This window comes from Erythrolamprus reginae, chromosome 1 (assembly GCF_031021105.1).
Source record: "Erythrolamprus reginae isolate rEryReg1 chromosome 1, rEryReg1.hap1, whole genome shotgun sequence".
Classification (NCBI taxonomy): domain Eukaryota; kingdom Metazoa; phylum Chordata; class Lepidosauria; order Squamata; family Dipsadidae; genus Erythrolamprus; species Erythrolamprus reginae.
In genome coordinates, this window is record NC_091950.1 from 201,109,549 (window position 1) to 201,134,376 (window position 24,828).

General features: G+C 40.6%; 1 protein-coding gene across 1 annotated transcript in view; it reads left to right on the forward strand.

The window, feature by feature from the left end:
* The window catches only part of COL3A1 (collagen type III alpha 1 chain), a 79,789-nt gene extending 61,960 nt beyond the window's left edge, over positions 1 to 17,829 (forward strand). The window contains exons 38-51 of the mRNA XM_070731916.1: positions 876 to 929; positions 2,136 to 2,297; positions 3,462 to 3,569; positions 6,609 to 6,716; positions 8,399 to 8,452; positions 8,583 to 8,690; positions 9,679 to 9,732; positions 9,833 to 9,940; positions 11,449 to 11,502; positions 11,601 to 11,708; positions 14,017 to 14,293; positions 14,719 to 14,906; positions 15,334 to 15,576; positions 16,650 to 17,829. Coding sequence (XP_070588017.1) covers positions 876 to 929; positions 2,136 to 2,297; positions 3,462 to 3,569; positions 6,609 to 6,716; positions 8,399 to 8,452; positions 8,583 to 8,690; positions 9,679 to 9,732; positions 9,833 to 9,940; positions 11,449 to 11,502; positions 11,601 to 11,708; positions 14,017 to 14,293; positions 14,719 to 14,906; positions 15,334 to 15,576; positions 16,650 to 16,796 — 1,773 coding nt within the window. The 3' untranslated portion in view covers positions 16,797 to 17,829. The remainder of the gene's footprint in view (positions 1 to 875; positions 930 to 2,135; positions 2,298 to 3,461; positions 3,570 to 6,608; positions 6,717 to 8,398; positions 8,453 to 8,582; positions 8,691 to 9,678; positions 9,733 to 9,832; positions 9,941 to 11,448; positions 11,503 to 11,600; positions 11,709 to 14,016; positions 14,294 to 14,718; positions 14,907 to 15,333; positions 15,577 to 16,649) is intronic.
* The last annotated feature ends 6,999 nt before the right edge of the window (positions 17,830 to 24,828 follow it).

Here is a 24,828-nt window from a genome sequence, read left to right on the forward strand (position 1 = left end):
TCTAAAGCAGGGATGGGCTACTGCCCAGATGGGGGGGAATGCAGTGGGGTAGCAAAAATGGAGTTCCACCCCAGAGCACCTAATTTGCAATGAAATATGTTGAAAGAAAATGCAGGGCGTCCTGCATAAGCCACGCCCACAGTATGGTAATAAAAATTTTGGTAGCCCTTCACTGGTCTAAAGACAACACACTAATTTCTTTGAGAAGAAACATAAATAAAGTAGAAATGTCCTTTTCATATGGTGTGTTCCAGTTCACCTGGAATTTCAGTTCCAAAATGTTCTCAGTGGTTCAGCAGTGATCCATGAGCTTAGCACAATCATACTTTCCCATTTGAATCTTATACACATTTACTGTACATGCATTTTCCCCCTCCCCCCCCAAAAAATAGCTATGTAAAGGATGGGGGGGGTTAGGTTGGAGCTGGGAAAAGTGCAGTATGACAGCTGTTTGTAGCCTATCAGTTTTTCTTGAGATCCATTTATTTAGAATCATGTTACAGCAAGCTATCGTACAAAAGATGTAATTGCCTTCACCCAATTTGTCAAATCTAAATAGTCTCCTTAGAGAGCCAGCTTGGTCTGGTGATTAGAATACCAGGCTAGAGACTGGGAGTTCTAGCCCCATCTTGGGCACAAAGCTAACTAGGTAGTCTTGGTCCAATCACTATCTTTCAACCCCAGGAAAGAAGGTAATGGGAAATCACTTCTAAAAAACCTTGACAAGGCAGCCATTAAGAGACAAGACAAAAGATATATAAGTGGGTTATTTATTGTATGCGATAAAAGAGTATATCATTTTTTTAATTTGATTTTTTCATCTGTTGAGCAGTAGTTGGTAACTTGTTAATGTCATCTATGCTCTTTTGTTTCAGGGTTCACCTGGCTTTCCTGGAGGTCGAGGCCTACCCGGCCCTCCTGGCAACAATGTAAGGATTTTAACACTTACTATTCTCTGCTTTCAGATCCTTTTCTCTGCTCCAGTATTGTAGCTGAAAATCAGTAGAGAAATCAAACTGTAGAACAATTCCGTTTGCACATTCAATCACAGGTGTTGTGCTTCGATCACAGATGTTCCATTTATAAATGGAAGCACCTCTTAAGCATATCTTTGATGGGCAATATTTAAACCAGACTACTTCATGCCCATGATTGCTAACTGGAAGTCTTCTAAGGAATACCTCTTTTCCAAAATACATCTTTCCTTCTTTTCTTAAAACAAAGTAAGCAACAATGCTCTATCTTGAGCATGGTTTGTAGAAATGGAAAGCTAGAGAAATCACTTTGGAGTTTGAAAGATTCAGCTAGTCCAAGAGCAGGATCAATGGAAGAGTTGCAATGCAGTCATGGAATTGCATAAGGTCTCATGGAGATGTCATTTAGGCATGAACTATCCTTCAGTTTTCAATTCATGATAGAAGCTGGTTAGTCCTGACCTACCTAAAGTAAGGAAGTGGGAGAGTGGACTATGTTATATACTGTGAGATACAGGCCAGATAAGACTAGCCATCACTATTGCAACTACAGCATCTTCATTTCCTTAAGATAACTTTTAAAAGAAAAAAATATAGTATGCATGCAAATTGGAAAATTGATATACAGTGTTCCCTCGATTTTCGTGGGGGATGCATTCCGAGACCATCTGCGTAAGTCGAATTTCCACGAAGTAGAGATGCGGAAGTAAATACACTATTTTTGGCTATGAACAGTATCACAAGCCTTCCCTTAACACTTTAAACCCCTAAAGTGCAATTTCCCATTCCCTTAGCAACCATTTAGATCATTACTCACCATGTTTATTTATTAAAGTTTATTAAAAAAATATTTATTAAAGTCGGATTAAAGTTTGGCGATGACATATGACATCATCGGGCGGGAAAAACCGTGGTATAGGGAAAAACCCCGCAAAATATTTTTTAATTAATATTTTTGAAAAACCGTGGTATAGACTTTTTGCGAAGTTCAAACCCGCGAAAATTGAGGGAACACTGTATTCATTTTTATTGGTAGTGAATATGAGGTACTTAAAAATTTAGTTGTCCTTTATACCTATATCATTCTCCATTTTCTGATGTCCTGGTAGCATTAAGTCAAGAACTATCTTATATTCCTCTCTCTCAAATATCACATTCTAGGGAGCACCAGGATCACCTGGCAATTCTGGCCCACCAGGCAAAGATGGACATTCTGGCCCAGCTGGTTCCACTGGCCCAGCTGGTCCCCCAGGTGGCCCTGGTCCAAAAGGTGAGCCAGGTGTACCTGGAGAAAAAGGCCCAGCAGGACCAAAAGGAAATGATGTAAGTACCTTCTTAAAAATTGCATGTTTTAAAAAATAATCAATATTCAGGAATGATTACAGACAATATCTTTCTAAATACTTCAGGTCAGCAAATACTGCAAATCACACTCAACTATCCTGCATGGCGATCAACCAATATAAATAAGTCCAGAAATTTAAAAATCCATCCAAACATTATATCCTGCCTACAGAAGAAATGTTACTAATATAACATTTACTTGTTTTGATTTTCCAGGGTGGTATAGACATTTGAAGGGGTTGCTGAATTTCACAAATCTCTGACTAAAGCACCCCCTTGAAATCAAAGGTGAAATCAAAATCGCCTTTTCAAGGGCCAGGTAAAGAAGTCTCACATTTCAGTCCTATTGCTGAAGGGGACATCTACACATATCCCTGCTCCACCAGAGTGAAGTGGCCAGTAGAATCAGATTGCCATACTTCAGTGCTGCTAAATGTCTTAATATTCTGGATGATGGCTCACCTCAGATAGCTGCAGGAGTTTGGGTTGAAATCATGTCTTGATGTGGTACAGAGCTGCTTCAAATGTCTATTATAACAAGAGGCTTATTTATCTTTATTTGTCTCTAATATTGCTAACTTTATTCAGATCCCATTTATAAGAACAATACCACCTGAAATGAGCCTATACAAAGAAAGGATGGAATCCTTTACGCTCAAATTATCTTGAGCACATTGTCAGGATACCAGTCAAAATTACTTTACATGATAAGGGCTTGTCTACTCATATATATGTAAAGGACAGTTTGAAAGTCTGAATGGAGTTGGAAAGAGATCAATCCAATTTACCTAATAACAGCAATAGCATGACAAATGAAAACTGTGTAGATTAAATAAGGGTTTGAAGTGATCTGTATAACATCTAAGAGGAAAGGTGTGGAGGGGGGGATTGTAAATATCTTACCTGTTGAAAAGAAGGTTGGAAACAACATGTTTTTCTTGGTTTCGGTTTCTTTTCCTATTTTTTGCTGTTTTTTGTTCTTTTTGTTTTGTTTTGTTTTAGTTTTAGTTTTCTCTATCTTTTTTTCTTTCTAGTTTGTTCTTTAATATATGGAAAAATACTTAATAATAATACAATAATTATAGATATCCATTTGTATCCATTGATATTTAGTTAATTATAGTCTTGATTGATCTCCCCTAGGGACCAATAGGTCCTTCAGGAATCAGTGGCATACCCGGACAACGTGGTATTGTAGGATTGCCAGGATCAAGGGGACCATCAGGGCCTTCTGGTGCATCTGGTCCCAAGGTAAGTCATCATCCCAAAGATTTCATGGAAGAAGGATTTTGCTGAAAGTAGAGATTGTTTGGTTTGGGATTTGAACTGGTTTGTGCATGTGAGAGGTGGGAACAATTGGGGGGGGGATATTTTTTTAATTGTTTTGCTCAGATGCTTACCATCAGAACAACAGCACCATCTGCTAATTTTGTTGCCATAATTATATTGGGGTGTGGGGGAGACAAATGCTGTTTTCCAAGGGGATTTTTTTTCCTGACAATGCTTTTAAAAATGTCCCCTCATCTTTCTAAACTAGACAAGATTTCCCCACCCCCATTCCATAATTCCATGGTATCGTCTCCTACTTTAATGTTTATTCATTCATTAATACTGTTGTGCCCCCAAATTAATATTAATTAATGTTCCAATACTGGTTTATGTTTTTGCATTTTTTTTATTTTTCTCCTCTACATCACATGCAGGTTAATGTACTTTAAAATATTAAATATAAGACATAGTTGCATAATAATATTCATGGTAATTTTCAATATATTTATCAGCATAGTCATTAATCTTCATTTCATTTCCAGTATTCTTTTCCTCTTCACTGCTGTATATCTCAGTATTTTCATTAATTGTCTCCTCCTCTACTGTCTCATCCTCTACATTTCTCCCTCTTGTATTTCATTCTTAACATCTTCCTTTGCTTCAATTCCCCAGTTTCTTCTACAGTCCTGAAGCAGATCTTTTAAAAAATCCAAACAGTTCTGCATAATTCATTTCCTCCATGTCTACGAGATCACAACCCTCCAATCCCAAAGTTCAATAAACTTCAGTTATAATAGAAAGTCTGCCTTCACCAAGTCTAAAAGCCTTTCCGTGTATGCCACCAGTCCTTAAGAATTGCTTACCTCCAATTCTCAAGATCACAAATTGTCCATTTTAAAAGTTGTCCAGCTGCTAAACACAAGCATATTCCACAGCCTTCCTGACTGATACTCTGCCCAACAGATGGTGTTCTGGGTTCAATCATCTGACACTATCTTTTCCATTTTTAAAAATCTAATTCTACTTTGCAAAATATTATCCTCAACTTATTATCTTCTCTATTTCTTGTATCTTCACCAGGTCATTTAAAGCAAAACTTCGCTCCTTAGCCATTAGTTACAGTTCTTTTTTTTTAAATGGGGGGCTTATATTTTTTTATTATTTTTCTTCCATACACAACACAAGGGGGGATGGGAGGGGTAGTGAGTAGTCATAGGGGAAAGTTACTAGACACAACCAAAGTTTCCTTTCTCCAAGCCAAGGCCACCGTTTGTTCTGCCTCAACTGAAGAGAAGAGGAAGTTGATAAGCCCCTGCACACAGACTGGCTCTCGTGATGAACTTGTGGGTGTGGGGGATGTAAGATGAACCTTAACCTAGATGGGATTCTGGGAAGTACTCAGAATCGGAATGACAATGGCGTAGCTAACATGGTTCTGTTAATAAATCAAGCTCTGATTGAGAGAATTGGACTGGGACTTGTTTTATTTCTCAGATGCTATTTAGAACGGTGACATACAAATTCCGATTCTGAGTACTTACAGGGTGGTTCTGACCTAGTTCTAGCTAAACCGTGTCTGCTTGCAGCACCGATATTGGGGTTTCCCAATGGGGCGCAGGGAACTCCATAGTGCCACAGCATTGGCCATGCCCTTGATGATCCATTATTGGTACTACTAGTGTCCTCAGCATGTGTCCTTATATAATTAACCTAAGACATGGTTAACCTACTGATCAATCAGAATAGAGCCGGAAAGGACCTTGGAGATCTTCAAGCAGGACATCCTATACTATTTCAGTTAATTGGCTGTCCAATCTTTTTTTAAAAAAACACCTCCATTGATGAAGGACCCACAACTTCTGAAGGGAAGCTGTTCCATTGGTTAATCATCTCACTGTTAGGAAGTTTTTCCTTAGTTCTAGTTTGCTTTTCTCCTTGATTACTTTCCATTCATTGCTTCTTGTCCTGCCCTCAGGTGCTTTGGAAAATAAGATGACACCCCCCCCTTTCTTTGTGGCAGGCAGTCCCTCAAATATTTAATACTGCTATCATGTCACACTCCTAGTCTAGACTGATCATATCTACTTCCTGCAACTATGTTTTTGTCACCAAGTCCTTAATCATCTTAGTTGCTCTTATTTGCACTTTATCCAAACTCAAAATCTTATTTATTTATTTATTCATTCATTCATTCATTTTATTTATTTATTTATTTATGGAATTTATATTGTCATCTATTCACATATGGCGACTCAAGACAGCTCACAGAATATAAAACTCCATAAAACAATAAAACTAATAAAGTCTTTTTTGTAAAGTGGTGACCAAAACTGGATAGAGTGTTCCAGCTATGATCTTACTAACGATTTATAAAGCGGCATTAATACTTCATGTGATAACAATTGAGTTTTTGATCTGCCTAGTAAATTTAAAAAAACAATAAAAAATAAAAATGAATATTTTATTGAATGAATTGTGGTTAACAATGAAAGTCATGTGACACCCAGAGACCAGTCCCTCCACACATAACAATCAGAAAAAAATCCCTCCCCAATTCACCACCTATGATTAGCCATAATATCACCTACCATGGTTATTTTTCTCTCAGGTTTATTATCCATTTATCACAAGACCAGGGAAAATGCAATTACATTCTATTTTTATTATATATTTTAAAAAGAGTCAATAACAATAATTATATACATTTAGTCAAAGATCTGAATATTTGTTAAAAGTTGTCATCTGATATTGTGAGTACAAAAATATCAATAATTTGCGAGATTAATGGAATTTTGAGAGCTACATTTTGTATAATTCTCTGGACTTGTATTACTATAAAGGGAAAAGTCCTCCATTTTCCATGATCAGATGAACAAAGGCATAATTTGAACAATATATCTGTAAGCATATATTATTTGTGTTTATTATTCATATTAACTGCTTTTTTAAAAAGTTAGGCATGAATTTTACAAAATCTAAACATTTCAGCTCACGATCAGTTTTTTTCTTATTGCAATGTAGGGTGAAGATGGTAAACCAGGAAACAATGGAAGTCCAGGGGAACGAGGACCTCCAGGGCCAGTAGGTCCTTCTGGCATCAATGGGGCACCAGGAGAACCAGGCAGAGATGTAATCATATTTTTAATTTGGTTGTTTTGATTGATGATTGATGCAAATAGAACAGCTAAATGGCATAAATCCCAAAATGAGAAAAAGGGACCTCATGCAGCTATCTTGTTCAGACATGCAATCTAATCAACTTAACATAGTGTGAAAGTGAAAGCTGGTTTATACAAGGGACCGCACTACTTAATTTCCATATACTTGACAATCGTACATAAGACCAAAATCCCACATGATTTGGGGATGAAATTTGCAGAAGGTTTGAGAAAGCTGGTAGATCTTTTCCTAGTAAAGATAAGTACAGTGGTACCTCGAGATACGAGTTTAATTCGTTCCGGACCTGGGCTCTTAAGTCGAGCAGCTCTTATCTCGAACGACTTTTCCCCATAGGAATTAATGTAAATAATTTTAATTGGTTCCAGCCCTCAAAAAACTCACAAAGTTAGTCTAAATAATGCAGAAAGACATGTTTTTAATGAAGAAATGTACATGTACATATAAATGAATAATGAAGTTTCTTTCACTTAACTTGTAAACTTTCTTAAACTTTTAAATTTACATATGTTCAACTTCTCTGCCACCCAATCCTGTAGGACAGAGATCCCCAACCCTTTTTGCACCAGGGACCGGCTTTAAGCGATCAAGAGAGGAATGGGTGAATGAATGGACGGAGGGTGGGAAGGAAGGAAGGAAAGAGGGAAGGGACAGGAACAGAGGAAGGAAGCAAGGAAACTTATGAAAGGGGAGAGTAAGAGAGGAATGAGTGAAGGGAGGGAGGGAGGGAAGAAGGTGGGAAGGAGAAAGAAAAGAAGAAATAGAGGAAGGGAAGGTAAAAGAGAGAAAGAAAAAGAGCAAGAAAGAAAGAAAGAAAGAAAGAAAGAAAGAAAGAAAGAAAGAAAGAAAGAAAGGGGGAAGGGACAGGAACAGAGGAAGGAAGCAAGGAAACTTATGAAAGGGGAGAGTAAGAGAGGAATGAGTGAAGGGAGGGAGGGAGGGAAGAAGGTGGGAAGGAGAAAGAAAAGAAGAAATAGAGGAAGGGAAGGTAAAAGAGAGAAAGAAAAAGAGCAAGAAAGAAAGCTGCAAGCACCCCCCCGACCCCCCAGGCCGGCTGCAACCTTTTAAAACACGCGCGCCGCTTCGCAGCTGTCTCCTGAAGCCGAACGCGGAAGTTAGCGTTTGGCTTCAGGAGACAGCTCCTTGGCGCTTGTATCTCGAATTTGGGCTTGTAAGTAGAACAAAAATATCTCTCCCCTCCCAGCTCTTATCTCGAGTTGCTCTTAAGTAGAGCAGCTCTTATGTCGGGGTTCCACTGTGGTCAAGGTGATCCATTACTAAGCTGATTATGTGTAAATGATTCTCTTGAAAAACATTTTCTGGGTTAATATGAATATTCTATTTGCAATACTGTATATCTATTTGACCTTATATATATATATATACAATCATCACTTGATGCTTCCTTAAACTAGAAGAATGTATATGAATCATCAGTCTTATAAATGCAATGACCACATGATTGATATGCTCTTTAGAACACCGCTGTTTAACAGAGAGATATTGTGAGGAAAAAAGCTGTTCCTGGATTAATGCTTTTTAAAAGTTTTGGGATTGTTGTTTTTTTTCTTCCTATTCTTTCTCCCTACCCCCACCACCAAAAATCTAAATACTTATAATTCTGTATTTGTAAGGGTAATCCTGGATCAGATGGTCTGCCAGGTCGTGATGGTTCTGCAGGACCAAAGGTGAGATTCAATAATATTATCATTTAGTTATGGTTGCTTCTGCTGAATCTTTATACATCCTCCTGCATATCTGTGCATTTATTTCATATGTTATATAATAAATTAAAGCTTCATTTTCTTTTCATTTCAGGGTGATCGTGGTGAAAATGGTTCTCCTGGTGCTCCTGGATCTCCAGGTCATATGGGCCCCCCTGGTAATCCTGGTTCTCCTGGAAAAACTGGTGAAAGAGGACATGCGGTAAGGATGAAAATTATGCTGAATACTACATTTCTTATCTTTACATTAGGAAAAAGTTTGCCAAAAAAAGCCAGCACAGTCCTATCCTATGGTATAGAATCAAGATCACATGAAATGTTAATATCACTTTATAATGTCTTGGTAGGGCCACACTTGGAAATTGCATCCAATTTTGGTCATTACAATATTAAAAAGATGCTGAGACTCTGGAAACAGTGTAGAGAAGAGCAACAAAGATGATTAGAGGATGCTAAAAACATAAAGAATGGTGCAGGATTTGCATATATCTGGTTTAATAAAAAGGAGGACTGGAGTGATATGATAGCAATTTTCCAATATGTGAGAGGCTGTCATAAAGAAGAGGAGGTCAACCTATTTTCCAAAGCATTGGAAGGCATGACAAGAAGCAATGGATGACAACTGATCAAGGAAAGAAACAAACTAGAATTAAGGAGAAATTTGCTGATAGTGAAAACAATCAGTGGAACAATATTCCTCCAGATGATGTGAATGCTCCAACACTGGAAATTTTAAAGAAGAGATTGGACAATTATTCGTGTGAAATATTATAAGGTCTTCTGCTTGAGCAGGAAGTTAGACTAGAAGACCTCCAAGTTCTATTCCAACTCTGTTATGTGCATGGCAGATAAGCAGCATGGATCTGCTCAGGATTCAAGGCAGCATATTTGGAGAACCACCTCTTTCTCTGCTCTTGCTTACTCTTAAGTCTGAAGAACAAGATTTCTTACATCTAACAATTGGAAAGTCAAAATGGTGTGATTGCTTTTGTGCATAGTTAAGGCGTTTCAATTATTATAGATGGCCAACTCTTAGGTAATAATTGTATATTATATGCAATGATATGCTTGGGGTCCATACCACAATAACTGTTGACAATTATTCTTTTTATTGTGTCATAATGTATCTATTTATTGGTACAGAATGATGCATTCAATGCTAATTTCTATTTGTTTTTGTTCTCATGTAGGGTCCTGGTGGTCCTGCTGGTCCTGCAGGTCCAGCTGGTCCTCGTGGTGGTCCTGTAAGTCCTTGCTTCAGACTAATATCTCATTGTATGCTTCAGCTAGTAATCTTTCATCTGTGAGCGTTTTTGAAACTCATCCTCACAATGTTTTTTAAAGGGCATTGCTGGACCACGTGGTGATAAAGGGGAAGCTGGAGAACGGGGTAACAATGGACTCAAAGGTCACCGAGGATTTCCTGGTAACCCCGGATCCCCTGGTCCAATAGTAAGTTTGGCATCTTTTTGTTGACTTCTTTAAGAAAGAGGGAGGAGGGAAATGGGACTAAAAGAAACAACCCTAAGATGATGGGTCACTATGAGAATAGCACCGCTGTATTTAAAATGGCTGCATCTCTTTCCTTATGGTCTATTTCCATTTTAAAGACATAATGTTTTAGGAATAGGCATCATTGGATACCTGCAAGTCCATTTAAGTCATTCCCAATGTGAAGATTCTTCCAGTGCAATTTATTTATTTATTTATTTATTATTAATTGGACTTGTATGCCGCCCCTCTCTGCGGACTCAGGGCAGCATGCAATTTTTCTTCTGACAATCACTACTTGCTCTCCTGCCCTTTTCAGTTGTGGTTGGAGAAACAGCAGTGAAGGACGCAGCTTCCTTCATTCCCCTGGGGTTTTTGTTTGAGTAAATGGGGGCCCAAAGGGAAGGCAAAGCAATAGGTAAACATCTATAGAGTCTCAGTCATCTAGGTCATTATTGTCCCAAAGGTGCTTTTTCCAAAGGCAACTGGACTTTGTTTTTCCTTGAAGAAATTTCACTTCTGAAGAACTGAAGAAGCTTCTTGGATGAGAAGCTAAATTTCTTCAAATAAAAACAAAGTCCAGTTGCTTTTTGAAAAAGCAAATTTTTGGAAAAAAATACATAGTAGAGATAGAATCAAGAAGGGCATGGATCTATTTAGGTAGGCATCTGGTTTGCCCAATTCTCTCTCCAAACCTGGAGCTAGAGAAAGCCGGAGATTCTGAAGCTCTTCACAATCGCAAAAAGATAATATTATTTCAGGAGATATTATTAGCTTAATTTTTATGGACCACCAGAAGATTAATGTTTCTTTTCCATGAGTGCAAAGAATTTTTTTTTAATTATCCACAAATCCTTAGAAATCATGTATAGAAGGGGGGACCACCACCACCCCAAAAAAGATCAATTTTCTGACCCATCAGTGCTCAGGAATGTAAAGAATTTTGGGGTTCAATTCAACAACTTTAGCATTTCTGAAGTCAAAATAGTTAAAATATTTTAAATGAGCAGTTTAATTTGTGCTAAAAACATCAGTGGTTGCTCACTCAGAGGTTGTTGATAAAAATAGCATTCAATCGAAATACAGCTACTTATTTTTATTAAAACTGTTTCACATACTTAACAAAAGTAAGCCTGAAAAATAATGGTTTCCCTCAATTAAAGTGAGTTTATGTTGAGTGAAAAATTCATAATGGGGATGTTTTACTTATAGCCTGGTTTCCTAGCCTTAATTAATTTCTAATCCAGAATTTGTGTACAAAACTAAGTTTCTATGAAGTTTATCCTATTGTTTTTCCTAATTCATATACTGATTTTCCTTTTCAATTGAATTTCAATTTACTTACCCTCATCAGCTTTTTAAAACACATGGCTTACATTAATAGTGATTATCAACATCATGATAATCAACAGTGATTATCAAACTTTATAATAGATACAACCATCTTAATTTCATTCTTCTCTTTGTAGGGTCCACTGGGTCCTCCAGGGCAAAGTGGAGGTCCAGGACCTGCAGGTGCTAGAGTAAGTATCTTTTTAAAGCATGCTTAAATTATATCTAGCTGTTTTAAAAGATAATACTTTACAATACATGAATGACACTGTTTTCTGGTATGTTTTAGGGTCCTCCTGGACCAGGTGGCCCACCTGGCAAAGATGGGAGAGTTGGTTATGCAGGCCCCATTGGCCCTCCAGGTCCTCGTGGAAACAGAGGTGAAACTGGACCATCGGTATGATAAACCAAGTTTTCATTTTGAAGTTTCCATCTTGCATTTTATGAAAGAACGTGTCCATTTTATGAAGGAACATGCAACAACATGACAGGAATGTCAGCAAAATTAACACAGAATAGGAGAAGCAAATTAGTCATAAGCTGCCCACTTTCCAGAAGTTTAAAGTTATGCTTCAAAGGATCGTGGTGGTGCATGAGCCACGTTGACGTAATGGTTAGAGTATAGTACTGCAGGCTACTTCTGCTGTCAACCTGCAATTTGGCAGTTCAAATCTCATTGGGCTCAAAGTTGACTCAGCCTTCCATCTTTCTGAGGTCAGTAAAATGAGTACCCAGATTGTTTGGAGTAATGTGTTGACTGTGTAAACCTCTTAGAGAGGGCTGTAAAGTACCATGAAGTGGTATATAAGTCTAAGTGCTATTACTATCTGAATAAAAATGTTCCAATAAAATTTGCCACAGTCTGCCTGGCACATACGAAATGCATACTTAGCACCTTCCCATATATAAAGATAGTCCTTGACTTGTCACTTAGATCATTTAGTGATTGATCTAAGTGACCAGTTTGTTAACTACAACCAACTCAAAAAGGGGAACTTTCTTCCCAAATTGAGGTCCAATGGTCAGGCTCACTTCCAAATCACTTTGTTTACAGCCATTTGCAGCACCCAATAGTCATATGATCCCAATTTACAGTGCTTTGATCAAAACTCAGCACCTGCAGTTTTCAGCAAACAGCGAGCCATGACTTTAATGAGCATAGCATTAACCTAACAAAACACTGCAAACAGTCATAAAATCAAATCAGACACATGGTTAACCTGTTGCATCAGTGCCATCATGGCAGACTCCATAATGGTTTTATATCAAAGACAATCTATACTGAAAAATGCTAATTTTTTTGCCAATTTTAATCTAAATGTTTTTATAAAATACAGGTAAATCCAAGTTACTAACATATAAATGTTAGAATAGCCAGACATTTCCCTTCTTTGTGCAAATTCCAATGGCCATTGAAGCACATAGGTCAGGGAATAGATCTCTCTCTCTCCATTAGGCTCAATTGTACTTGATTCAGACTCATCATCCACCTTATCTTCAAGTTTGAATAGCAATGTGTTGTTGATTAACTCAACTTGTGTGATTAGAATCACTATTACCATGTTTACTTGAAAATAAGACCCTATCTTATATTTTTGAACCCTGAAATAAGTGCTTTGCCTTATTACCATGCATTCAAAAGCTTGATTGAGCTTATTATCAGGGGATGTCTTATTTTGGGGGAACAGGGTATTACCCTAAATGTTGGCCATTTCTACTACACAACACTGAACAAGTTACAAACTTGTATATACGATTACATGTTTTTGCTGAAAGAAGGGACAATAAAAATCTCTGATTAATACTTATGTATTATGTGATGGGAGTACAATGGTTCAGTGATTAAGATGCTGAACTTAAGCCAACAGCCCAAGTTTGAGATCCAAGTGCCACACAACATGGTGAGCTCCCATCACTCGACCCAGTTCCTGACAACCTAACAGTTCGAAAGCTTGCAGATGTGAGTAGATGAATATGTACTGATTTAGCAAGAAAGATTACTACATTCTGTAATGTCAGGCCATGGTGGAAACATCTCTTAGATGACACAGGATCTTTAGGCTGAATATTGGAGATGAGAGCTACCCTCTTGAGTTGGACACAACTGGATAGGGGAAACCTTTAATCAGTTTATTTATTTTATTTATTTATTTATTATTTGGATTTGTATGCCGCCCCTCTCCGAAGACTCGGGGCGGCTCACAGCAAGTAGTACAAATCATAAATAATCCAATCAGTTAAAATATTTAAAGCTTTTTAAAAAAAACCATATACTAACAGACACACACACAAGCATACCATGTATAAATTAAACATGCCCAGGGGGAGATGTTTCAATTCCCCCATGCCTGACGGCAAAGGTGGGTTTTAAGGAGTTTACAGAAGGCAGGAAGAGTAGGGGCAGTTCTAATCTCCGGGGGGAGTTGGTTCCAGAGAGCTGGTGCCGCCACAGAGAAGGCTCTTCCCCTGGGGCCCGCCAACCGACATTGTTTAGTTGACAGGACCCGGAGAAGGCCCACTCTGTGTGAACATGAGTTTACAGTGAACATGAGAAAAAAAACACTAACATCCAGTTTATGGGATGTAGTATATACTAAATTGTTGTGTGGGGGGGGAAGGTTAAATGTACAACATGTGAACATTATTTCTCTTAATGCATCCCCATGGATGGATATTTGATGGGCATTCTTATTTGTATTTCAAAGGGTTCACCCGGTCACAGTGGGCCTCCTGGGCCTCCTGGTGAACCTGGATCACCTGGTCCATGCTGCAATGGTCCTCCTCCTCCTCCTCCTCTTGAAAAGGGATTTAATTACTATGGAGATCAGTCATCTGATGGCAAAATTGACGTAGGTGAGATTTTAGCTTCACTGAAATCTGTCAACAGCCAGATCGAAAACATCATTAGCCCTGATGGTTCACGAAAGAATCCTGCCCGTAACTGCAGAGATCTCAAGTTCTGCCATCCTGAACTTCCAAGTGGTATGTTCCATTCCTTTCTTATCTGGGCTAGCAAGCAATGTGGGATTCTCAAGAAATATGATTCTTTCTGTTCTTTTTTCTATCAATACAAATATATAATTTGCAATATAAAGTAATGAGTTCTTTAACTATTTGCAAAATATGACAAATATGTCTACATAAAGAAAATATTGAATATTCCTGGAAACAAACAACTAAAAAAGAAAATATCTTTGGGAGTTACTATTTATATAGTAACTATAGTAATTTGTTTATGGAAACAGTTTTAAAATAACATGCAAAGAGTGGAGTATATATTATTAGAGAGGATTGCCTTCTTCCCCAAATGCTGACCATTTAAGTGGAGTCTATCATCATCCAACTGAACTAAATAAGGCTTTTTTTATTTGCTTGCTTACTTCCTTGCTTCGGTTTTCTTTTTGTAGGAGAGTATTGGATCGATCCTAACCAAGGTTGCAAACTGGATGCCATCAAAGTATTCTGCAAAATGGAAACTGGGGAAACATGTATCAATGCCAATCCCTCAAGTGTTCCAAAGAAAAACTGGTGGACAAGCTCAGGTCCTGAAAAGAAGCATGTTTGGTTTGGAGAGACTATGAACGGAGGCTTCCAGGTAAAGATGGCACTGTTTGCAGGAGTGGGTTCCTCTTATCTTTTCCTACCAGTGTGCTGCGTGTGCATCAGCATATTTCTGCGTGTGATTTCACGCCTGCTATGCACATGTGTCCCCAGCACAATTTTGCTTCCTTGCATGCGCAGAGGGACAATTTTCCTTCTGCGTATGCTCAGAGAATTGAAAATCGCCAAAAATTAGGGTGGGGAGAGATGGTGGCGCACACAGACTGGCAAAGACAGATCGGAGCCATCGCACCAAATTTGCCCAAACAGAGTGGCGCGCCAGATTGCAATGATGGGAACCCACCTCTGATTGCTTGATACTTGATGAAAGTGTTTATAATTCTCAAACTTTAAGCAATAAACAGATCTGAATGAAAGGCCTGTGTCAAACAAACACCAACCTTTTTATGTTCTCACCACAGTTCAGCTATGGAGATCCAGATCTTCCAGAAGAAGTGGCAGATGTCCAGCTGGCATTCCTCAGAATCCTTTCGAGCCGAGCCTCTCAAAACATCACGTATCACTGCAAAAACAGCATTGCCTATATGGATGAAGCCAGTGGGAATGTCAAGAGAGCACTCAAGTTCATGAGTTCTACTGATAGTGAAATCAAGGCAGAAGGAAACAATAAATTCACATACACAGTTCTGGAAGATGGCTGTACTGTAAGTAAACAAAACGCCCCCGTTACATTAAAAAAAAAAAGACATTCAGTATTTTTGGTCATTACAGAAAGTTAAATGCAAATACATACAAAATTGTAAAAAAACAGAACTTTCAAATGGCCGCATCTTCATATTAAACTTCAGTGCAGTTCTGTTTTATTTGAATTCCTTAAAAACTACACTTATGTACTGTTATCTAGAGCAGTGTTTCCCAACCTTGGCAACTTGAAGATATCTGGACTTCAACTCCCAGAATTCCCCAGCCAGCCTTCGCTGGCTTGGGAATTCTGGGAGTTGAAGTCCAAATATCTTCAAGTTGCCATGGTTGGGAAACAATGATCTAGAGCCATAGCCACATAGTGGTTAGAATGCAGTACTGCAGGCTACTTCTGCTGACTGCCACCTGCCAGCAGTTTGGCAGTTTGACTCAACCTTCCATCATTCTGATGTTGGTAAAATGAGGACCCAGATTGTTGGGGGAAATATGTTGATACCATAAACTGTTTAGAGAGGGCTGTAAAGCACTATGAGGTAGTATATAAGTCTAAGTGCTATTGCTATTTCATTCTGCCACATATCTCAAGAGGACACAAGATTAGAAAGATATGATGGCTACAGATGACGACTGTATTTCAGTCCCACTAAAATCAATGGGAATAATACATTTCCATGACTCATTTAGATTGCTTATATTTGCCTGGATCTAATCTGTAAGAACTATAAAAGTTATTTTTCATGAATTTCTTTAGAGAAAGAAATATTGAAGTATCAGAATAAGTAATATTTTAATATATCATCTGCAAGAAACAGCTGACAGCAATTTACTCATCTCTGTCCACATCAATGAAAGGAAATCCTTCAAAGCATTCCAATTTTTTAATCTATCTAATGGGTGGGGATGTAAGATATCAATATTAATGTTTTCTCATTTCCTTTGGTTACATTTGCTAGTAGAAGCCCAGCAAGTTAGTGGGCTTCTCAAACGTTCTGAAATCAGGATATGCAGAAGAGCAAGTATGACAGCTCTACCTGGGTATATTTTAACATAGCTGTTGGTTTTTTACATTTCACAGAAACATACTGACGAATGGGGTAAAACCGTCTTTGAATACAGAACACGCAAGACGATGAGGTTGCCGGTGGTAGATATTGCACCTTTCGACATTGGCGCTTCCAATCAAGAATTTGGTGTGGACATTGGCCCAGTTTGCTACTTATAAATCATGAGTAATACTCATTTTGAACCCTAGAAAGCAAATTCACACTCCATCTTTGCTCTTGTTTTAATCTTGGCAACTATTAGAGTAAAATCAACAGTACCCCAGTTATTTATTTGCAAAAATTCTGGAAAGAGGGGGGAGGAAAAAAAGATAAATTCACATAAAGGGTTACCATTTTCTTATTTTGCTCTCACACAGAATACAACAAAAATGTCTTTTGCTCTTTTTCCTTTCACCAAACTCCCATGTTCAACAATACTATCATGGTGCTACATTGCAACTTCAACACTCAGTAAAATTCAAAACTGTAATTTTAGTTGAATGCTTGCCCAATCAATCAATCAATCAATCAAGCACTGACGGATTCCAGCATCCAAGTTTACTTTCAATTATAAGATGCAGTTCATAAAGCTAGAGAAAATTCCCTGTTTCAACTACCTCAACATGGACAGAAACCGGGATAGATTTGATGATTCCCATCAAGAAAGGAGAAAGGAAAATGTATTGGAACCAAGGAATACATCTGGTCGTTTTTATTTGTTAGTTTCTTCCTTTGCCAGATTGAGCTGAACAGAGTATAAGTCCATCAGAAGAAAAGAATGCCTTGATACCAACAGACTTGAGTTATTTTATTTCTGGACTGCATTATATGTTTTAAGGGTGCTCCAAAACTTTCCTGTCATTGCTGGTCAACCACTAAAATTAGGGAAGTGTAAAAAAGATACATATGATGGTGCTAGTTGTGTATGTTTTCCCTTCTCAATCTGCAAGCCAGATTTTATTGACTTGCCTAGAAATACCAAAACTTGACAACAGTCATAAATGTCTCTTGTTGGAGGTCATATGGTTGGTAGGCCATATCTGAAGGGCTTTTCTTCCTCCACTCTGTAAAAGTCAATAAAGGTGCAGAATCATGAGTTTCTCTTGTCACATTCACACATGTATAGTGTTGGAGGTTAACCATCTTTGTAAGCTTTTATACGGTTGTTGGTCTTTTCTTTACAGAGACACATAATAAAATATTGTAATAAAACTTTATGGTGTCCTTTCTGTGTTGCTTTACTCTTCTGGAGGTTTCATAAATGATCTTTAATATAATTTTACTCATTGAGAAAATGCAAGGCCTTCCCAACTGAAAAACCATCTGATTCTACTGTCTGTTTATTTTTCTTAATTCCATTGAGCTGAAGAGTTCCAGCAATGGTTTAATCTTTCTTCTCATTCACATTGCCAGGCCAACTGAGTAACATTATTGTACAAAATTAGGAAATTATAGATGTGAAGAATATCTGCCCATAGCAACACACAAGAAACCTGCCTTATATAGATCAGGCTCAGGCTCAAATCCCAGGACTCTTCTTCCTATCTTTCCAAATCAATGAGTTTTGTCCTTTCTTTCTTTTTCGACCTTGAGGCTGTATTCCATGTTGCTTAGATGACTGGCTATGATAGTCAAAGATTGAAATTTCAGCCCATCAACTTCGTCCCCTTTTACAAAGCTGCTCCCCAGACTTCCGTCATTTCCCTTGGTATGGCTATTTTATAGAGACTGTAGCAAATCTTGGTGACTATTAAATGTGGCAAGAAAGAAACATGTGGCCATCTAAATTTTTGCAGTCCAGATTTGACAACCTTATTTCTTATAATAGACAATCTATTTCTCCCATTGTCCTTCTTATTTTTCTATCTCCTGCTCATCACCCCATCTGAAAATTGAAATAAACCACATTTTCACTTTCTTCCATGCTGTTTGTATTTCTTCTCTTTCAATGTTGTTTTATTCCTCCCTTTCTCACTCTCAGCATAGCTTGATAAAACAGAAAATAAAATTACCACTATAAAATTGTTATGAGATTAACCATTTCCAGCATGTATTAAAAAAATGGAACCATGCAAAATGACGTCCAGGTTTTTAGGGGAAGAATGGAAAACAAGGAGCAGATGGCCATATTTAATAATATTAGCCCTCTGATGGCACTACGTCTTCTTTCTTTCCATTATGGTAAGGAGTTACCAAAATCTCATTTTTTGTTTTAAAGGAGAAGTGCTAGCCTTATGCCCCACTGAATTTTCATTTCACCTCAATTTCCATTTAAAACTGTGTTTCATGAAGATAACTTGCGCAGGTTATTTTATTTATTTATTTATTTATTTATTAGATTTGTATGCCGTCCCTCTCCATAGACTCGGGGCGGCTCACAACAGCAATAGAACAATTCATAACAAATCTAATAATTTAAAAAACATTTTAAAAACCCCATTATTAATCAAACATACATACAAACATACCATACATAAATTGTATAGGCCCTGGGGAGATATCTCTATTCCTCCATGCCTGGCGGCAAAGGTGGGTTTTAAGGAGTTTACGGAAGGCAAGGAGGGTGGGGGCAGATCTAATCTCCGGGGGGAGCTGGTTCCAGAGAGTGGGGCTGCCACAGAGTACTCTTCCCCTGGGACCCGCCAAACGACATTGTTTAGTCGATGGGACCCGGAGAAGGCCAACTCTGTGGGACCTAATCGGTCGCTGGGATTCGTGCGGCAGAAGGCGGTCCCAGAGATATTCTGGTCCGATGCCATGAAGGGCCTTATAGGTCATAATCAACACTTGTGACCGGAAATTTATTGGCAACCAATGCAGACTGCAGAATGTTGGTGTGACATGGGCATACCTGGGGAAGCCCATGATTGCTCTCACAGCTTCATTCTGCATGATCTGAAGTTTCCGAACACTTTTCAAAGGTAGCCCCATGTAGAGAGCATTACACTAGTCAAATCTCGAAGTGATGAGGGCATGAGTGACTGTGATCAGTGAGTCCCGGTCCAGATAGGGCTGCAACTGGTGCACCAGAAGAACCTGGGCAAACGTCCCCCTCGCCACAGCTGAAAGATGGTTCTCTAATGTGAGCTGTGGATTGAGGAGGATGCCCAAGTTGTGGACCCTCTCTAAGGGATTGTCCTTGGGAGGCAGAAACCACAGCCACTCCGTCTTATCTGGGTTGAGTTTGAGTCTGTTGGCACCCATCCAGACACCAACAGCCTCCAGCCACTGGCACATCACTTCCACTGCTTTGTTGACTGGACATGGGATGGAGATGTACAGCTGGATATCATCTGCATATTGATGATACCTCACCCCATGCCCTTGGATGATCTCACCCAGCGGTTTCATGTAGATATTGAACAGCAGGAGGGAGAGGACCGACCCCTGAGGCACACCACAAGGGAGTGACCTTGAGGTCAACCTCTGACCCCCCACTAACAGCAACTATGACTGACCGGAGAGGTAGGAGGAGAACCACTGAAGAACAGTGCCTTCCACTCCCAACCCCTCCAGCCGGCACAGAAGGATACCATGGTCAATGGTATCGAAAGCCGCTGAGAGATCAAGAAGCACCAGGACAGAGGATAAACCCCTGTCCCGGGCCCGCCAGAGATCATCCATCAACGCGACCAAAGCAGTTTCCGTGCTGTAGCCGGGCCTGAATCCTGACTGTTGGGGGCCTAGATAATCGGCTTCTTCCAAGGACTGTTGGAGTTGGAGCGCCACCACCTTCTCAACAACCTTCCCCATAAAGGGAAGGTTGGAGACTGGCCGATAGTTATAGAAACATAGAAACATAGAAGACTGACGGCAGAAAAAGACCTCATGGTCCATCTAGTCTGCCCTTATACTATTTCCTGTATTTTATCTTACAATGGATATATGTTTATCCCAGGCATGTTTAAATTCAGTTACTGTGGATTTACCAACCACGTCTGCTGGAAGTTTGTTCCAAGGATCTACTACTCTTTCAGTAAAATAATATTTTCTCATGTTGCCTTTGATCTTTCCCCCAACTAACTTCAGATTGTGTCCCCTTGTTCTTGTGTTCACTTTCCTATTAAAAACACTTCCCTCCTGAACCCTATTTAACCCTTTAACATATTTATTAAGAATGGCTGGGTCCAAGAAAGGCTTCTTGAGGAGGGGGCGCACAAGTGCCTCCTTGTAGGAATCCGGGAAGGACCCCCTCCCCAAAGAATTGACAATTTACAATCTCCTGGACCCAGCTCCATGTCACCTCTCTGCTGGCGGAGACCAGCCAGGAGGGACACGGATCCAATAAGCAGGTGGCGGAACTCACAGCTCCGATGGCCTTGTCCACTTCATCAGGTGTCACCAAATCAAACTCTTCCCAGACAGGTGGACACGTACGGGCCCCAGTCACCTCAACTGACTGGGTCCTCCTCACTTTAGGATAGCTGAACAGTTGAACCCAACATACATTAGATCGGTGTCAACTATGAAAAATCTAACATGCAGTTAGATTGGACAGTAGTTTCACTTACTTTCATAATCCATTGACTCTCATCATCAGATTTTACATCCATTTTTAGATTGCAATATCATTCTATGTAGGTCTTGTGATATGTATAGAATATAATGGAAATTTAATTTAATTTAGGGGGCATATGACTTTTTTATCTTTACACCAAAAATATCCTTACTTGACCAGGCAATTTCTATTATGTTCAATTGTGTCCTGTTAAAATTATCAGTTGTTACAACTAAGATTGATCCTGTTTCTTGAGATAGTATTTAAGCCTATCACTGTTAAAAGACCCTTTTTTAAAAAAAAATAAATAAATTAAAAGATACAATACACATTTGGCCAATTGCAGCAACTTTGAAGAGTAATCTTCTTCAGAATCACCAGCATAAGAAACCTTATGAATATCAAGGCCACCCTAAGACATGCCAATTATTGCAAGACATTGATTGAGTTCACAAAACCATGAAAATTGATTGCTATGAATTGCAGCTGAACATTGATGAGGCATATTTCTTTAAGAATATCACCTAAATAAACATTTCAAAAGATGCCACCATCCTTTAATGAAAACTGAAGAAAGTGATACATGTCAACCAAAACAAGATACTGTATTAGAACAAACTTTCTAAGTAAGCCAAAGGATTTATTTATTTATTTATTCATTCATTCATTCATTCATCCATCCACCCATTTGTTTGTTTGCTTATTTATTTATTTGTTTGTTTGTTTGTTTGTTTGTTTGTTTGTTTTCTATGCCGCCCCTCTCCGAAGAGTCAGGGCGGCTTACAACATATAAAAATAGCAAGTTACAATGAAAATCAGTCCAATTAAATTAAAAATTATATAACTATTTTTAAATTCTTAGCTATATTAAAATCACCCATTCGTACAACAACCATACAATCATTTGTTGGCCAGTGGCCAAGATCTAATCAGCCCAAGCCTGGCGACATAAATGAGTCTTAAGACTTACAAAAGGCAAAGAGGGTGGGAGCAATATGAATCCATACTGGTTCCAGAGGGCCGGGGCCCCAACAGAGAAGACTCTTCCCCTAGATTATTAATTATGATAAATTTCCTGGATAATAACATGCAAGTAAGGGTCTAACACAGTGATGGAGGCCAGAAATTATTTACCCCCGGAAGCCAAGTAACGACGCTGAGACATGTTGTGGATTAAATATGGGTCATTTTATTGAATTAACATAAATTTAAATAAATTCGAATATGTCAATTTACCAACAACCCGGGGGCTCTCTCGGATCGGCACCGGCCAAAAACAGGGGGGAGGAGCCCAACCCAGCGCAGGCCCCTGCAACCCGTCCGGACGACTTCCATCTTCCAGCCCAGGGCAGCTGCGATCCAATGGAAGCCTCGGAGCAAAACATCCAGCCCAAAATGCAAAACTGTGACCCCCGAGTCAACCACGGGCCGGGAAACAGAAACGGCTGAAAGACAAAACAAAGAATTAAACCGGCCGATACGGGGACCCCCTTTGGGGTGGGGCTTACGTAGAGCGGAAGGCCGCAGACGCCAGCGGCCGACAGCCCTGGTGTGGTGGTCTGCCAAAAAACAACAGTTGCAGCTGCAGTAGCCGCAATACAAAAAAGAGTGTGTGCAGGACCTGGAAGAATCTGCACAAATTTGCTCTAGGGCCCCAGACGTGACAGCTGAAAACTGATACCTAGCCCAGGGGCCCCATTACCGTGCCAAAGAAATATCCAGAGCCTTCACCGCAGTATATGCGGAAGGCAGCCAAAGCTGTCACTGGGCATATTGCCCTGACCTACATTGGGGCTAACCTAATTTGCCGGAATTTACATGAGGTACGTCCGCAAGAGCCCTTGGCACTGAACTCAAAACAGGTTTGGGTGACTCAAACACCCTGCCCCGCGCCATGCAGGGTGCAGCCGGCTCCTCCTTCTACATCAGATGACCGCTATCGGCCCGTTGTCCTGTCCTTCTCTGCCTTGTCATTTGGAACCAGGGTCGGGCACCTCTCGGTCCCAGGGCAGGGAAGAATCGTAGGCCACCAGCATCCAGAATGCGGCACACATTTTTGCCAGGCATCCCACTTTGACCTCAAAATAAGCCATGGCAATAGGGTTGATAATTCAAGTAAAGCCGTGGCCCTGGCCATGTTCTTCGTATTCTGGTGGCAAAGGTCAGGAAGGCGTAAAGCGAAAACCTCGGCACCTTCCTTTTGGCCCGGTCAGTTCGGGCCTCCTCGTCCCTCCCCTTCTTGGGGACTTCCCTATTCAACAGGGTATAGAGGTCTATGTATTACCTCACCATGTCCTATCCCTGATCGAGGGGTGACGATGATACCCTAAGGGAGTGGAAGGAAGGCCCACAGGGACCGCCCCCATGGCCACTGCCATGGGGTCAGTTGAGGTGGCCACGCTGTTACTGGCCATCACTGCAGAAAAGGCAGCCCGAGGGGGCCAAATCCCGGCGCCGCCACCGCCCCCGCCCCCCCCGCCCCCCCGCCATTGCAGGAGCCGCCTGTGTCCCCGCACTGCTTGCCGTGCTATGCGATGGCACCACTTGACCTACGGGACCGGCAGTGTTGGGAGCCAAAGCGTAGGAGCACTACCGCCCCGGCTCCCCCCTTGCCAAATCACTGTGCTCACCAATGTCGCCCCGGTTGGGACACAGCCGGTTGGACGGTAGTACCCCAACATGGGAGCACACCGTCTGAGTACTGGACCCCAAAGGGGGGGTCCAGACCGGATGGCCCCGCTGGGGGGTTACGGTGGGTAACCCCTGTAAAACCGGTTTGGGTGCGTTGGCGATTGACTCACCCCTGCCATCCAATGGGCCCCCGGGGGCCCCAGCCGTCACCCTGGAAACCCCCGATGTATGGCCGCTATGGTCCAAAGACAGGTCCAGACCGCTTCGTTGCCTGGAGGGGCCCCCACGCCGCTGAGGGCCCAGATCCTCCGCGTGTCCCAAAGATGGCTTCCCAGCGGGCATCCATGCTGTCTGGGCGATCTAAGAGGGGAGAAAAGGATTGAGCCGATACGCTTGGCTCTGGCCCCATGGCGGCCTGGTTGTCCGGATGGGGCTGCACGCTGGGGCTGGGGCCGCCACTCTAGCCACCCTGGCCCTCCTCAAGGAACCCTGCCCTCCGAGGGGACAGACCCTAGCAACCCTATAAAGAGGCTTGCTGCTTGGGGGCCATGCCTGTGCAGGCCCCGAAAACAAAATTCCAAGAATATAACTAAAAGGAGGCCCGAAGAACGGGCCCCGAGCCCATCAGCCCCCAAACAGGAGGGCATGGGGCCCTAAAAAGGGGAAAAACTATGCAACCTGGGTAAACTCCAGTAATCGAAACCAAAACCTTAGGAGAACCTTGGGGGCCCTGCCTAAATCCTGAGAAGAGCCTGCTCCCTTAAGGGGACGGCTTTAAGGCAACCAAAGCTTAGTTACCTTTCAAACCAAAACTAAAATATAATAATGTAAAATTAAAGTAGGCCCAAAAGCCGGGCCCGAAAACACTCCCAGCCACCCGGATGGGAGGGCGTGGGAGCCCCAAAGGGGGAAAAAACCCTAAAGGCAACAAATAAAAAAGAGGCCTGAAGAACGGGCCCCGAACACCCCAGCCACCCGGACGGGAGGGCATGGGGGCCCCAAAAAGGGGGGGGAACCCAATCAACCTGAGTAAGCCCCAGTAATTAAAACCAAAAACTTTTGGGAGGACCCTGGGTCGGTGG